Source organism: Oreochromis aureus, linkage group 3 (assembly GCF_013358895.1).
Source record: "Oreochromis aureus strain Israel breed Guangdong linkage group 3, ZZ_aureus, whole genome shotgun sequence".
Lineage (NCBI taxonomy): Eukaryota > Metazoa > Chordata > Actinopteri > Cichliformes > Cichlidae > Oreochromis > Oreochromis aureus.
In genome coordinates, this window is record NC_052944.1 from 52,282,053 (window position 1) to 52,297,397 (window position 15,345).

A 15,345-nucleotide genomic window follows, 5' to 3' on the forward strand; every position below is an offset into this window, starting at 1 on the left:
CTTTAGGCCTATACTGACAGTGCCAATACCACACATTCAGACACAGTAGGAGATGGTGTTTTTAATACTATATGTGTTAGGCTAATTTGGTTGTATGGGGTCTACATTGACCTTCTGTGTTGTAAGTTACAATGATTGCACAGCCATTAAGGATCAAATCAGCTTCTAAAAAATTTTATGTTTTTTCTCCCTCTGCTTGCTTCTTACGGTCTTTGAGGCTCGGGACCAGCACTCCTGCTGTTGGACAGAAAGACATCAAGTATTTTGGTTTTCCAATATATTAGCAACTGTCAGTAACATTTATATTAATAAGGCTGAACTTTAATCATACTTTAGATCAGCCTGTTTTACTTATTTTTTTATTTGTGCTTTGGTTTGGGGAAGTTGTTTCTTTACTGATCTTTTCCTGTCTTCTGTTATTAGACTGGAGATATGACTGCACTATGCTGTTGCTGTGACTCCAGTTAATTCTACAAGACATGCTGTGTAAGTAAACAAACAACAACAGTTTGGTCTGCATTTCTTGAAAGATCACATCCCCCAAACTTAGTTTAGAGGGTCTACACTGTATATAGTGAAGTCTGCAAGTTTTCTAACAGCAAAATCTGTTTTGTGCCCAAATCATTTTGCACATCATTAGAATTAAAGTTATTGGCCATGTTTGCATAGCCCATATTTTAAAATGATGCTTTCATGACATTATTGTATGTTGGGTGTTGGTCAGGGCTATCCAGACTGACAATTGGGACAATGAATGTCACCTCTCCGGTGGGGAGGGAGCCTGAGATTGTTTAAATTGCACTGTAAAATGTAATTCTAGATGTTTGTTATTTCAACATATTATTCTATATCAGTTTGACGATAGATGACTGAAGTTGTTGTTATAACATAGAATTACAAGTTAAAAACGTCCCAATTACACCAAAAAAAGCTAACTTGAAAACTCATGTCCAGCTAAATCAGCAACTTATGTGAACTTGACAATGTGGGTAAGTTGAGCACAGCAGGATTCAAAACTGCCTCACGTGACTGCTACCGAGGTGCATCATGGGGAATTGGCGGTTAACGACATGCTCACTTTACTTGGACGTTTTCTAATCGTCTTCTTTGGAATATGCTTTCAAGGTGAGTAACATTGGTTATAACTATAAGGAAAGAGAGCTACAAAAGTTGGAACATGTTTTGAATTTATGGCATGATGTGTGTTTTCTCTTTTACCGAAATGTTTGCTTTAGCTAATGTAACTTTAGCCGACAAGGTCCAGCTTGTGTGTCATGACCAAACTTGACCTAATAAACTGACACATGGCCTTTTTATGGGTTTAATGTGGCACTGACCAAATCACAAGTATTGTGCCGCTAGCTTTAAGGTTGTGCACTCAACCACTGTTGCGATACTAGCAAGCTAACTCAGCTAATTAATAAAGCTTATTTCATATTGTCTCTGTACTTGTAAATTTCTTTCAAGTTCACAGGCTGTTGTATTTTGGTGGAAGTTCATTTTGGCAATATTTCCAATAACTGGCTGGGTTCAAAAAGAACTTTTTGGCAGGACTCCGATGCTTATTGTCATCTGTTTACCCCTATGTAATCACTTAAGTTGTTATTAACTGCTGCATGCTAAGCTGCAAGAGTGCACTGAGGACTGAGACAAAATATGGTCTACAAACCAGCATTATATTAGTTTTTATCAGGTAGTCCTCCAGTGTCTGTGAAGGTTCTCAGTCATCCAGGTCATCGTAGTCAAAGGAGTTTGCAAAGAAAAGCGTCTGGACTTCTTTAAGTTGCTTGAAGACGTTTCACCTCTCATCCGAGAAGCTTCTTCAGTTCTAAGGTCAAATGGCCGAGAGTCCCAGATTTAAACCCAGTGGGAGTATCCCCAATGAGGGACAAAGGACCCCTGGTGATCCTCTAATCACATGCGCCAAGGTGTGAAAGCGGGTGTGGGACCTAATCAGCCAGGGTTTCGGGTGAGCCCATTGTGAAACCTGGCCCCACCTTGTCATGTGAATTCCTGAGGTCAGATGGCCCAGGATGTGAGTGGGCGTTAAGGCGTCTGGGGAGGGAACTCAAAACTGGATTATAGATGGCAGACAGTTGGTGTCGTAAACCACCGCCTCTGTTCAAAGATGGTCGCTCACAGTGGACGTAGATGGCCTCTTTCACTCCTCTTTCAAACCATCTGTCCTCTCTGTCCAATATGTGAACATTGGCATCCTCAAAAGAGTGACCTTTATCCTTAAGATGCAGGTGGACTGCTGAGTCTTGTCCTGTGGAGGTGGCTCTTCTATGTTGTGCCATACGCTTGTGAAGTGGCTGTTTGGTCTCTCCAATGTAGAGGTCTGGGCATTCCTCGCTGCACTGCACCGCATACACCACGTTGTTCAGTCTGTGTTTTGGAGTTTTGTCTTTCGGGTGAACCAGTTTGTGTCTGAGTGTGTTGCTGGGTCTGAAGTACACTGGGATGTCGTGCTTGGAGAAAACTCTCCTGAGTTTCTCTGATACACCGGCTACATAGGGGATGACAACGTTGTTGCGTCTGTCTTTCTTATCCTCCCTCGCTGGTGTCTGATCTTCTTTTCTGTGCCTCTTTGCTGACTTTATGAACGCCCAGTTAGGATAACCGCATGTTTTCAGTGCTTCCTTTACATGTGTGTGTTCCTTCTTTTTCCCTTCAGGCTTAGAGGGAACATGTTCTGCCCGGTGGTGTAGGGTCCTAATTACTCCAAGTTTGTGTTCCAGAGGGTGATGGGAGTCAAAGAGGAGGTACTGGTCCGTGTGTGTGGGCTTCGGTAAACTTCAATGTTGAGGTTGCCATTCTCTTCAATGTGCACCGCGCAGTCCAGGAAGGGCAAACAGTTATCCTTTGTGTCTTCCCTGGTGAACTTGATGTTTTATCCACAGCATTAATGTGCGCAGTGAAGGATTCCACTTCTTGTGTCTTGATTTTGACCCAGGTGTCGTCTACATATCTGTACCAGTGGCTGGGTACTCCTCCTTTGAAAGAGCCAAGAGCCTTTCTTTCCACTTCCTCCATGTAAAGGTTGGCTACAATAGGTGACACAGGGGAGCCCATGGCACAGCCATGTTTTTGTCTGTAGAAGCCTTCGTTGTATTTGAAGTATGTTGTGGTAAGGCAGAGGTCTAACAGTGTGCAAATCTGATCGGGTGTGAAGTTGGTCCTGTCTTCCAAGGAGCTGTCTTCTTGTAGTCGTTTTCTGACAGTCTCCACTGCTTCCGTGGTGGGTATGCAAGTGAAGAGAGAGACTACATCAAAGGACACCATGGTTTCATCTGGATCCAGGGTAAGTTTCTGGACCTTGTCGGTGAAGTCGGTGGAGTTCTTGATGTGGTGTGGGGTGTTCCCCACGAGAGGTGCAAGGATGGTAGCAAGGTGTTTCGCAATGTTATAAGTGGCTGAGTTTATGCTACTGACTATGGGTCTGAGTGGGACCCCTTCCTTGTGGATCTTAGGAAGTCCATAAATGCAGGGTATGGCATCCCCTGGATAAAGGCGGTGATATTTGAGGCGGTCAATGATTTTGTCCTTTTCAAGGTCTTGAAGGCAAGCTATAACTTTCTTTTTTGTAGCTGCTTGTGGGGTCTCGTTTTAAAGCTTCGTAGGTGTTGTTGTCACTGAGGAGAGTAGTGATCTTTGTGTGGTAATCTGTTGTGTTTAGGACCACGGTGCACCTTCCCTTATCCGCTGGTAATATAGTGATGTTGAGGTCTTTGCTCAGGGAAGCGACGGCCTTCTTTTCTTGTAGTGTGAGGTTAGACGGAGGGACTTTCGCACTGGAGAGGGTGGCTGAGACTTTCATCCTGATTTGCTCTGCTTCTGTCTGTGATAATTTATTAATCCGTATGGTGGTTTCTGTGGCTGTGATGAGGTCCACTATGGGCAACTGTTGCGGAGAAATGGCGAAATTGAGTCCTTTGGCTAAAACCCTCTTTTCCGGTTCAGTGAGATTCCGGTCTGAAAAGTTCTTTACCCATTTCTCCCGACTGTCTTCAGGTGTGTTTTCTTCTCTGAGTTGTGTGGTTTCAGACTGAGGAGTGTGGGTTTTTGAAAGCAAGGTGTGAAATTTCCTGCGTTGTCTTTCTTTTCCTTGAGAGTGTTGGGCCCGCTGAGCCTTGTCCACAAACTTGTGAACCTCTTCTAAGATTGGAGAGGGTAGAAGGGTTTCCAATTCCTGCAGAGTCTGGCTGATCTTGATCTGGAGCGCATCTATAGTGAAATGGACCTGTCTTATCCTTTCACTTAGAAGGTGATTCTGTGCTCTCTGTAGAATCAAGTCTGCTCTGTGTCCCCTGACAGTGGATCCAAGGCGCAAGCTCTTAGGAACAACTCTGCTTTGTCTGCATCTTAGGTTGAAACGAAGGTGGTTCCTATAATCCGCCAGTTTCCTTGATTCCCTTTCATACTCCCGTACCAGTTGAAGGGTGTTCCTCCCAAAATGTACGGCAATATGTCTGTGAAGGTTCTCAGTCATCCAGGTCATCGTAGTCAAAGGAGTTTGCAAAGAAAAGCGTCTGGACTTCTTTAAGTTGCTTGAAGACGTTTAACCTCTCATCCGAAAAGCTTCTTCAGTTCTAAGGTCAAATGGCCGAGAGTCCCAGATTTAAACCCAGTGGGAGTATCCCCCCAATGAGGGACAAAGGACCCCCTGGTGATCCTCTAATCACATGCGCCAAGGTGTGAAAGCGGGTGTGGGACCTAATCAGCCAGGGTTTCGGGTGAGCCCATTGTGAAACCTGGCCCCACCTTGTCATGTGAATTCCTGAGGTCAGATGGCCCAGGATGTGAGTGGGCGTTAAGGCGTCTGGGGAGGGAACTCAAAACTGGATTATAGATGGCAGACAGTTGGTGTCGTAAACCACCGCCTCTGTTCAAAGATGGTCGCTCACAGTGGACATAGATGGCCTCTTTCACTCCTCTTTCAAACCATCTGTCCTCTCTGTCCAATATGTGAACATTGGCATCCTCAAAAGAGTGACCTTTATCCTTAAAGAAGTCCAGACGCTTTTCTTTGCAAACTCCTTTGAGTAGTCCTCCAGTGTGTTTATTTTTTGCTTTAATTCTATTGTGCAGTTATTTGTTACCCTGAAATGCTTTATGCTTAACAACAGCTCACCATTTTAACTTATTTTTGAACTCTTGTGACTAGTATGACTAGGTTGTGTGAGTTTCCATACTAAAAGAGCTGTAGTGATAAAATAATTGGCATCAGAGACACTGATTTTTGGCATGGTATACTGCAGAAGTTTGTTTGTTTGTTTTTTTTTTGCATAATTTACCTTTTAATTAAACTGCATTCTCTGTATTGTAACAAAACTAACATTGTTTATATGTCAGAAAATTAGCAAACATGAATAAATGGCGAAAACAATATAATTATAACATATATTTTTATTTTACTTATTTTAGGTCTGTGAAGCCAAACTTGATGCTGGGGATTTATTTTTGTCAGTGGAGTCAAATGGTAAGTTACAAGTTGTGCATTTTGTCATACTGGAAACACCACAGATTATATTGTAACTTAATAGCTCTGTAGAACAAATGATATAAAGATTGCAGTGTCAGGGTACTTCTTAAGAAGTAATATGGCACTATTGATGATCACATGCAGGTGGCATAAACTAAATATTCAGACGTGCTACCAACAAATGATTCATTAACAAAAGCAATGGAGCAGACTGTTTAGGTTCTTGTGGTTGTAATAACATCCATAACTGCAAGTTTGTCATTAATTTATTTTCACAGGTCTAGATGATCACATCTGACTTTGTCATTTAAATGAGGTGGACTTGCAAACTTTGTGCTCTTTTGGGTAAATTGCTGTCCACTACATATACACAGAATGTGCATAGTATTTCAGATCTAAAAAGGGAGTATGTAATGGACTCGCTGGCTTTAATGTAAAAAGCCTGTTGTGTAACTTTAATGAGGCAGTTGGACTAAAACAGTATTGCTCATCAAGGTAAACATCTGAGGAATAAGGAAATTGTTACAGTGTTCTTTTAATCGCACGTTTACTAAAGTTTTACATCACATAAGTCATTTTTACAATCATTCTACTTTAAAAGATTTCGAGACAGAGCTTATTGTTCTCTGAACTTCCTTGTTTGCTGAACGGCAAAGTGCATCTTTTTGTTTGTTTGCTTTTGTGTGTTTGTGTTTTCTCTAATGGGCCTCAGATGACTGTTTGCTTAAATTTGGGTCTCAAAGAATCTTTTTTTTATTCTGCCTGTACTCTGCACCCCTCTTCTTCTATTGCTCAGGTTGAAGCAGAATTTGCCCATCTTACATCTGTTGACCTGAAAGGGTTCCTTTTTGCTGTGCTTGACCATTATGGAGAGGTTCGTGGAGCTGTACAAAATCAAGAGCGGCATAGGAGGGCTAACTAGGCTCATAAGATGCTTTGGTGATGATGTAAGTGTTCAACTGCGAAATCTAATCCTTTGTTTAAGTTTTAGGTTATCCAGTTCAACTGATGAACTCATTGAAAGAAAGCTGATAAGTAAAGTCTGTCATCATATTTCACAACTGGACATTTAGTGTGGTAACTTTTACAGAATCTATGTATATTGGTGGTAGGTTGGATATCATATTCTACTTGAATGTCCTGATAAGCCTGATTCAAAATCTCCAATGATAATCATATATTGATGGAATTATGTATCAAAAAGCTGTGAATTTGGAGCTGTCTACATGCTTTATAAACACTGTTTAAAAAGTGTTTTTGTTTTCTTTTGACTTCTTTGACCAGAGCCCTACACAAAGGAAGAGGACAGAGGACCTCATTTTCTAAAGGAAGATCCTCACACACTTTCAAGACTGTGAAGGTTAGCATTGTTTCTCTTAGTAAATTTAATAATGACAGCACCACAGTGGATTTTAAATGAAACATGTGGCATCTATGAAACAATAGATGCCACATGATAACATGTGTACTTTTTCCTCACCAAATGTATTATTACAAGATCTTTGACACTGGATTTGGCCTGGGTTTCAGAGAAAGTAACTGGCAAGCTAGCATTGATATTATTAGTGTCTTGTGTTTATTCATGTCTTCACCAGGGTCTTTGACATTTCGCTGCTGTACTGTTCACTTCAGCTTTACGTTTGATTTCTCACATTGTATATTGTAATGGCAGAGATATTAGGATATTTAAGGGGCTGCAGTGGCTGCTACAGCTGTGGGGGCAATACTTTGGTGAAATGTCCTGGACCCTGGAAAAGAGACTGTGTAGACTGGGTAAGCAATTAAAGGTTACTGGCCGAGAGTCATTGGGCAGCTGGGTAAAGGTGGATGTTGATATTCAGTGCCAATTATGCAACCTGTTCAGCCATGTCTATATGCTCTTTTTTTTCATGCTGTTAATATAGGGGAAAAATAAACTTTAATCAATAAACTGATTAAAGAAGCATTGTCTATGGAGCCATAATCTGATCCTGTAGTGCAGCTGCAGTTTGCACATTTCATGTATTCTCAGCCAGATTTGGTTTAGAGCACAGCCAATATTTAGCATAAGTAGATTTAAATTCACACACTGGTGATGGCAAGCTACATTGTAGCCACAGCCGCCCTGGGGCGCACTGACAGAGGCGAGGCTGCCGAACACTGGCACCACCGGGCCCTCTGACCACCACCAGTAGGCAACAGGTGAAGTGTCTTGCCCAAGGACACAACGACTGAAACTGTCGGAGCCGGGGCTCGAACCGGCAACCTTCCGATTATAAGACGAACTGTCAACTCTTGAGTCACGATTCAGTCATCCACCCATGTGTGTGGATGACTGAATGTGTAAAGCGCTTTGGAGTCCTTAGGGGACTAGTAAAGTGCTATACAAATACAGGCCATTTACCATTTAAATTGAAAATTTTGTTTGAATTCTGCAATTGAAGACATGCTCAGTTATTTATGAACATGGTCTTTGTTTAAAGCAAGAAATGGATTTGTAACATGGGGGTGCATATCTCATTCTGAAAAAACTTTAACAACTAATAAGTGTTACCCAAAGCCAATCACCATCATCCAAGGCATCAGTATGGCTCTGCTTTGGAAAGACATGAATTGTTAAGCACAAGGGATATTGTGTAATTGTAATTGTGTAATTTTTTTTTTTTTTTTTTTTTGTCTTTGAACCCTTTTATAGCCGACAGGTATTGAAGACACGTTTTCTAAGAGGATGAAAGTTGGCATTGCGATGGTGAAAGAAGAAGACATCATCGATGTGTTGGTCATCCTTGACGCGGCAGTAATCCTGTCTAATCTGAGGAATGTCTCAAGTGCCATTTCCATGCTGATGGGCCTTCTTTTTGCCCTCAACATAGACTATCCAAAGGAACTTAAGGACATCTTTGAAGTCATTCAGAACGTCCTAATGAACATTGGTGGAAGGCAGTGCATCTCACTAGTGCATGGTCTAAGAAACAGACTCTTGCAGAAAGCCATGCAGAACTGTAACTGTATGCCTTAGTGTTAAGGACAGTGTTTATTTTACTGTTTGTTTTTTTATTCTTGCAAGTTCTCATTCTCACTTTTGTATGTCACTAAATGACTACACTTTACATTCCAGATTAGACAATTACTCATTTGTTCATGGTTTAAGAAACTTATGTGAACAACAATATAATGGTGGACTCTGACTTTCTGTATGAAATGATCAGATAGACTTTAATGGAATCTGTGGGGTTTTATTTTTTTTCCTGTAAACAACAGAAAATTAATTTAAAGGAATGTAGGTATTTAAACCTGAGATCTAAGATAAACCTAACAGGTAGTTTTGCTGAAATGGATGTTAGAAAGCTAAAAAAAAATAAATAAAAAAAAAACTTAAGATGTTTAATACACATTTTTCTTTACATCCAGTCAATCAACTCTGATAATTAAAATGAAACTGATTTACAAGTTCACTCAGCTACCTTAAGGAGCTCAGTTAATTAATAAACTTAAATCAACTTAGCTAACAGATTATGTTAGTTAAGCTAAAATAGATTCCTAAGTTAAAGAACTACTAAAGTATTTGAATTAACTAAAAACCCAAGTCAACTGAACTAGGACAAGAGTTTAAACAATAGATTATTTTAATTTAGCTGAAAGGGTTTTCCCAAGTAAAGATGACAATTAAAGGAGTTGAACTGACTAACAAATCTCAGTCAACTAAACTAAGACAAAAGTTTAGACAACATGTGATTTTTCATTAAGATAACAATTGGTTGTGTTATAAGAACAAATTCTATTTCTTGACTTAACTTAAAATTTTAAGGCAGCCCTGTACCTGATATTTTTAAGTTGAAACAACAAGTTATATTTTACAGTGTGGAGTCTAAATGCAGAAAAAAATGTTTTAAGAAAGCAATTAAGTTCATGTTCCAAAAAATATGATTGTTTGCTTGCAGGACACCAGGAGAGATGAGTCATCCGTCACAGATGGTGTGGTCAGTGAAGATGGTCGCCTGCAGGTTCAAGCTCATTGCATCTCCAACCCACATCCACTGCCACTGTACTTAAGGGAAGTTAAAGACTTTCTTCTGCACTTACATTTGGATCATCTCGATCCATGACAGTCATTCAGTCAGTAATGCCTGGACTGGAAACAAGCATCCTTAAAATAATACAACATTCCAGCTCCTGTGTTGGAATGGAAACCAAATGTGTTGTTTAAATTAGAGACTGCACTTGTGACAGAACAACAAATATTTTATTTTGATTATATAAGTAATGTAAGTACAAAACAAAGTTGTGGTAGACCTAAACTTATTTTCAGAATAATTAAATCTGAGACTTTGTTTCATTGTAAGAATATAACAGTGATGGCAATATAATTGTTTGTTGTTCAAGAGAACAGTGTCCAGTATGTTGGCTGTTATACTTTTTTGCATTTGAAAATGAAAGTTGGGCTGATTTTAACATCATTGCAAAAAGTGTTGTTAATTATTTTTAATGACATTCAGGTTGCCACAAATTGTTTTTTCATTTAGTTGAACTTAAAATGTTTGTCAGTAGGTAAACAATTAGTATTGCACAGTCAGAAATATCAAGTTATTCTTAATACTGCAGACTTGCAATTAATAAGTTGTCCTAACAGTCATCTTAAGTAAACTTTACTCAATTTTTTGAGTTCTGGGAACTAATGAGGCTGTACAGTGTACTCAAAATGGGTAAGTTGCCCTAGCTTAATCATCTTAAGTAAAACTTCACTTTTTTTTTCCTGAGGCAACGAGTTTACATAGTTTTTTTGAGTTCTGTGAACTAATTAGATTTTACAGTGATTGGACTGCAGGTGATGTTGTTGCTGTGTCTCTTCTCCACAGTCACTCTGCTGCTGACAGTATAGAGGTCATCAGGACCTCTGAGGGTCTCTGTAGGTCCAGCAGAGAGGAGGTTTCCCTCACCGTCCAACCACAGCAGCTCAGGCTCTGGATACCAGCCTGCAGACTCACACTGTAACACCACTCCTCCTCTGTTTTTGTCAATCCCTGATAAACTGATGACAGGTGAGGTGGCAGCATCGGATGCTGAGCAAAAAGCATTTAAAGAAGATATTAATAGTTGAAAAAAATTTTTTTTTTTACAGTAATTAACAATTACAAAATTATTATTATTGCAAAATTCTGATGCATTTGTTTTTTTTCTCTTTGTAAAGTTAATAAATAAACATTTCTGGGATAAAATCTTTCCTCATCCTACACAAATATGAATTTTCACTTTAACTAAATCCACAACACCATAAACATATGATGTGTATCTACTTACCAACCACAAGCTTAACAAAAGATTTTTTCCCCATTAAAGGAAAGCTGCATTCATATGTTCCTTCATCAGAGAGTTTTACTCTGGAGAGTTTCAGTGAAATGTTTCCATGCTTCAGTTCATTGATAAACAGTGATGTTCTTCCCCTGTATGAAGGATTTCTTGTATTCACCAGATCCTGACCGGATCGCCACACATGGACAAATCTTGGGTTCAAATCAGATCTTGTCCACTCCAATATCTCAGCTGTCACATCCTCTGCAGGCTCCACGTGACATGGTAAAATAACATCATCATCAACAAATGCAACTACTGGTTGATGTGGACCAACCACCTGAGACTCCGCTGTAGACAGGAGAAAAAACAAAGAAAGAAAGAAAGAAAATGAGTTTATTAATTTCTGCAGCAGGAGTGAATGCATATATCAAACTTAAAGATGACATTCAGCAAAGAGCATTATCTTTCTTTATTTTTAAAAAAAATCTTGGCTACCATAAAAATGTCAAAAACTGATGTTTCACTAAAGAATTAAATTTAAAAAAAAAATGCAGGCAGGAAATAAATAAAAGCACCAAAGTACAAATTACTATTTGAACCAAATATAACAAATTTGCACAATTTTGTAATAACTGTATGGTTTTTATACAGTTTTACTGCATAAAAAGTGAGTCCATTTGCATCAATGATAATAAAAAAATATTACACATGTAACATCAAACTTACCTTTATTTAAGTGTATTAGAAGATGGAAAACCAAAATACTGAAGACTTTGACTGGAGAAAGGGAGAGGGCATCTATCTGTGGAAGCATCCTCCTCTGAGTGTGGCTGCAAGAGGTCATTAAAATAAAAGTCAAGTTATTCAAGACTAAAAACATATTTACATGTTATTTCAGTATATTAAGTACCTTCATGAGGTCATCAACATGACTTTCACTTAGCATGTTATTGCTCTCCAGTAACTCCAGAGTTAAAGCAACAGACATAAAGTTGTTGATTAAAGCAAACCCATTATTTTAGATTAGTGCCAAATTGCAGCCTAGAGAATAACTTTAATCAGTGCTATCTCTGTTCTTGAAATGACCTCTGTATGACTTTTCATAGATACTGTACTGAGTTATTCAATAGAATAACTCTGCCCAGACCTCTACAGTATACTTTAACTTTAAAAACTTTATTTTCTGCTCTCCTATCTAAAATCTTGGCGATTGATTTCTAAAATATTTAATTACATTTACAAAGATTTATTGATGACAGTGAAATAAATAAAATAAATATCAGACTTTATAACTAGACATCAGAAAAGCATGCAGAACTTAAACACACTAAATACAGCATTTGAGACTTACCCGTGGAAAGTTGTGTGAGAACAAGGTGAAGTCTGAAAATCATTAACCTGCATCCTGAACTTACTTTGGCTTATCAACTGCAAATCCCTCATATATGCTCAGATTTATGGAAAAAATAGGCTCAAGTTGTTGTTAATCAAAGTATATTGCTGGAAAAATATGAATTTATCAGGTTCTGGTCCAATCTGTTTAGATCAGGTATACACTGTGTCAAATGCTGAACTTTGAGCCTGTTATAAAATAATTGATCTGAAACCAAATCTGTCTTTATGGTGTTCAAAAAGGGGCAAGTGTTCACATGTGTTATCTCAGCTATCATACTGAAGGTGGCAGTACAGGACTGATTTTTGAAATACACACTGCTAAGATACTCAGGGTTGTTTTAAATGATCTATTTCAGTGTCACAGGGATGCTGGAGCCTTTCCCAGCTGTTACAGTGTGAGCAGGGGTGCCACCAGGGATCTGGGGCCCTGTGAAAAAAATATGACTTTGGGCCCCCACAACTTTGACACTGCAATCCATGCCAGCCCTAAAAATATAAGACTGAGACATGGATCAGTATTCTGCTAAGAGAAATTGAGTTTTTGATTTTGTGTAAGATTGATGAGATATGCGCCATCATTTACATTTTATTAGATTTTTTAAAAATAATATTAAGTATTGGCAATTATTAGTGGTGGGCGGATCGATCCAAATATCGATAGTATCGAGTCGGTATCGGATCGATACTAGCCTGGTGAGATCGATTCTTTACTTTGAGTTCTGCTTGTTTACAATGCTGTGCTTTCGGCAAAGACGAAACAGCCAGGTCGCTGGACTCGCTGCTCCTGTGTCAGCGAAGAGCAGGCACACTTTGCTCCCTCTCCCCCACTCTTATGTTTCGGTGTTGCGCTGTCACATCACGTGACTTAGACACTTTGGGGGTTGTTAAGTTGTTTACATATTAATTATATTTTTACCAGTTGTTTTTGTTGTTGAGAATTTTAATTGTAATTTTTGTATTATAGTTTATCAACAGTATTTGTTTTAATTTGTTTACTGGTTTGCGTGCACTTAGGATTTTTCAAAAAAGAAAAAAAAAAAAAGATCGCCAGATCCGATGGTATTTTCATGCTTCGCAGCATCATTTATTCTTACAATAATCCCACGGTTGCTGTAACAGTACATTCAACGGCTGCAGCTCTCCCGCTGCCACAGGGGCGGATCTAGAAGGGTGGCATGGGGTGGCAAGTGCCACCCTAAAATGATCCCTTGCCACCCCAAGTGCCACCCCAGTCTTGCATGTCATAGTGTTGTTTATTAAAATAAGATAGCATTAACAGTTTGAGCGTAGTTACAGTCAACACTGAATATAAATGCTGAAACTGAACATATTGCATAGTGTCCCCCCCCTCCACCATTAACAAATGGTTCAGCCCATAGCAGGACCGGCTTTTTTCTTGTTTTCAGTAGCAAGCGATGCTTATGATTGTGCCAGAGCACATTTTGAACAACACCATGGGAATTTCGGATTTTGCACAGCTGGTTGGATGTCACACTCTGGAAATGGAAGGAAGGTGAGTGTTATTAACCCTCTGTGGTCCACAGACATGCTGCACCTCCAAATCACATGACTATTTTAAGCTGACATAGCAACAAGCTGCAGCCACGCTGAGTCTCTATTTCAGCCCACATTGAAAGTTCGGACTTCAAAGTTTTTAAATTTTAATTACAGGCCAGTAAATCCAGAGTTATGATAATATATATTAGCCACGCTTTTTTCTAAATACTGTTGTCACGTTTTTTATGTGTGTTTGTGTTTTAAGCGTTTTAAGGAAAGCGCGAAAACAGTGAAGAAAGGGAAAAAAGCCACCTTTTTCCAATCGGTGGAAAAATGTACCATGTCGACCAATTAAAAAAAAAGTCAACACGTGGGATTTGGTTGTTTAGGAAGAGGGGAAAGTTTTGGGAGTGACGGTAACGGCAGCGAGACAGAGCGAGCGAGTGAGAGAGAGAGAGAGAGAGAGTGAGAGAGAGAGTTTTTAGATGTGGGAGATTAGTGACGTTTAGTGTGGAGTGTATACTTAGTGTGTTGTGTTGTCTTGTGTAGCTTTTCTGTTGTGTAGTCGTTTTGATTTGTGTGTCAGTGAGGGCACTAATGAATGTCACTGAGGCACATTTGCAATGTAAACACTGTCACTAAGTAGAAAACCAGCGGAGTGATACACCTGTTACGACCCGGCTCGTAATGACCGTAACGATGCGCAGGATGTCACGCGACTTCCCACGCCCAAACAGACACAGCCACAGCGTTTGAATCTTAACAATAATTTATTTACACTAATGGCACAATGGGGGAGTATATGCTTCGGGGTGAGCCAAGGCCAAAACAATAAACAAAACTCAACCTATGCTTCGGTTCCCCTCTAACCTATCCAGGGAAAAGAAAACAAAGAAATAACACAGACTGACCTCCCTGGTCTAAAAAACACAGGAGAAAAGAAGGCATCTCAAAATAATCGGCAGCTCACCCCTACTTACTCCGCACCTCACACACATGCCCGACTTTATGCTAAAAGACTGTAGCTGCGGCCGCGCCGTCTGGACCAGAGGCAGGTGCATGGGAAGTCTGCCACACATCCCAACCAGTGCAGCTCTTCAGTCGCCCTTTTGTAGCTCACGGCCACCGCAGGAACCAGTCACATCAGGCCGGTCATTAGGTCCACCAATCACAGCCGAGCCCCTGCACAGGTGAATTTACATACGTCACACAACAGAGAAACCAACAGCACCCGTAACACACCTCCTGCTGTCAGGCCTGCAGGTTTATCCCTGTGCTGTTCTCCTCTGTCTTTTGGTGGACAAACTTTTTTTTACTGGCACACATCATTTGTGGGGCATCTTATTGCAACACTTGATTGTTCTCTCATTTTTTTAAATAGTTGTATATGTTTACAAAATGTACAATTTATATTTGCATTTCAAGTTATAAAAATTTACTCAACATGTCTGTGGTTTTTTTTACAGTAAAAAAATACTACTAGGATTTTAAGTTCTTTGTGTAATTTCAGATCAGTAATACTAATGCAGTATGTCAGTGAAAAAAACAACTAAATTCAGTTGAGCTGAAAAGAATGATACCAAACAAGGCAAGGGGAAAAATAAAATGAAACAATCTGAGGGTGAAATACAAACGTAAACTCAAAAGGAGTCAAAAATGGCCGGTTGTATTTCAGACCTCAGTGGGTTAATCCAACA

General features: G+C 39.6%; 1 protein-coding gene across 1 annotated transcript; it reads right to left on the reverse strand.

Annotated features, from left to right (window-relative positions):
* Nucleotides 1-10,258: 10,258 nt before the first annotated feature.
* Nucleotides 10,259-11,570, reverse strand: LOC120433916 (butyrophilin subfamily 1 member A1-like). Its single transcript, XM_039600977.1, has 3 exons — nucleotides 11,483-11,570; nucleotides 10,763-11,104; nucleotides 10,259-10,524 (listed from the first exon to the last, which is right to left on the reverse strand). The coding sequence occupies exons 1-3, from the start codon at nucleotides 11,568-11,570 to the stop codon at nucleotides 10,259-10,261; spliced, it is 696 nt and encodes a 231-aa protein (XP_039456911.1).
* Nucleotides 11,571-15,345: the final 3,775 nt, after the last annotated feature.